Genomic DNA, 1,828 nt, shown 5'->3' with positions numbered 1-1,828 from the left:
AGCAAAGGCTTACCTGTACTTTTGACAGCCCTTGATTCTTGCATTTTTCACACCAATACACACACACACACACACACACACACACACACATAGGTGTAAACATTCAGCAGTTAGATTATTAATCAAGCATTATGCCCAAGCCTCTGGCATGTGATTTGCATAATCAGATCGTTTACAATTAGGCTACATCTTCAGCAAAGGCTTACCTGTACTTTTGACAGCCCTTGATTCTTGCATTTTTCACACCAATCTCAATAATTCTTGAATACTACAATCAGGTTACATAATTGAAAAAGTTAAGTATTAATTATTTTAGATCAGCATTTATCATGGTGTTTGGGGCACATCTCCGGTTTCTTTCTTTCACAAAATGCGTTTTTTTCTTCACTCAGTGTGAGTCAACACTGACAGATACAACAATAGCCTACCGCTTTGACCATATGGATTGTATAGTGTTTTGCACGTTTAATTCGACCGCGACTCTTTTAGCTGTTCACCCATACCACTATTTGGCCAACAGAGGACGACGTGAATCTGAAAAAGTCTTCCTTTCGTCTTTTTTGAAAAGAAAAATAATAATTATATAATTATTAAAATGATATATATACAGTTTTACTACAAATCAATTTTAATTTAATTTATTGATATTTGTTAGATCTATATTTCACAATGTAGCTTCTAACTAACCGACACTTTCATTTTACAGGTTTCATGTTAGGACATGTTACATGTCTAGGCATAGTAGGCTAAACGTATAAAACGTGTGTGGGTGGACTGTAATATGACTCCTCTTCTGCTGTATTTATTAACGAGACATCGTTCGATACAAAGCCCGCCCCACCTCTGCTTCAGTCAGTCTGAGAGATTCAGATGACATGTTAAATGACATGAGGATACACACGCCTGTCTTATTATATGACGAACAATAGTGCAAAAGAGAATTTTGAGCAATATCACCTGAAACTATTTATTTGATATTGTTTAGTTTAGTGTCCACAGAATGAAAAGCGTCGTGACGGTGTGCTGTCTGAGTTTTCTGCTGGGTCTTGTGGCTGTAGTTGAGACTGATGAAGACTACACTGAGGATGAAGAGATGATCCTGTCTCTAATTCTGCAGGATGACACCCAGCCTGAAGCAGAGAGCAGGCCATCCGCCCAGTTTTACCGGTGCACTAAGGTAAGAGATCACTACCTGCTAAATGAACTTGGCCTAATTAATTGAGCTTATTTGTGGGACTGGTGATATTACCTGATAGCATGCATGCATATATATATATATATAATGTTTAGTTAAGGAAAATACTTAGGAGGAAAAATTGAGAAATAGGGGAAAAAAAAAATGTGTAGGACAAATTGCTGCATATTCAAAATGAAATAGTTCCGTTTTCTGTGTCTGGGGCAGCTATATGATTGTTTAGTAGGCTATTCTGGACATTTGGACTTAATCACATGAAATTGTACTTTTTATGAAAGCAAAAGAAACTGATTTTGATATGTGAAAGGGTTGTTTTCTGTTAATCACGCAAAGTGCACTTACTATGTCTACAGCATGCAGATTGTTTAATTAATAGGTAATAATGAAGTATAAAAAAATCTAATTAATAATGCATGTATAAGTAGTCATTTCCCGAGTGATACTAATAAAGTTTTATATTTTTTCCTAGAGCATCAGGCACATTATTATATCATCCCATACACATATTATTATATTCCATCACATACAAGTACATGGCAAAATGTACAGTTTAAAGCACGTAAAACAGAATAACAACAACAAAATACATAAAATGAACAAACACACACACACACACACACACACATATATATA

General features: G+C 35.3%; 1 protein-coding gene across 2 annotated transcripts in view; it reads left to right on the top strand.

Moving 5' to 3' along the window:
- Positions 1 to 894: 894 nt before the first annotated feature.
- The window catches only part of LOC107566146 (proprotein convertase subtilisin/kexin type 9-like), a 14,732-nt gene continuing 13,798 nt past the window's right edge, over positions 895 to 1,828 (top strand). For both annotated transcript variants that reach the window (XM_016251520.1, XM_016251519.1), the window contains exon 1: positions 895 to 1,177. In XM_016251520.1, coding sequence (XP_016107006.1) covers positions 1,001 to 1,177 — 177 coding nt within the window. In that variant the 5' untranslated portion in view covers positions 895 to 1,000. The remainder of the gene's footprint in view (positions 1,178 to 1,828) is intronic.

The sequence above is a fragment of the Sinocyclocheilus grahami genome, unplaced genomic scaffold, assembly GCF_001515645.1.
Source record: "Sinocyclocheilus grahami isolate Dianchi unplaced genomic scaffold, SAMN03320097.WGS_v1.1 scaffold1051.1, whole genome shotgun sequence".
Lineage (NCBI taxonomy): Eukaryota > Metazoa > Chordata > Actinopteri > Cypriniformes > Cyprinidae > Sinocyclocheilus > Sinocyclocheilus grahami.
The sequence above is the reverse complement of the archived record's forward strand: the minus strand, read 5'-3'. Positions and strand labels throughout refer to the sequence as shown.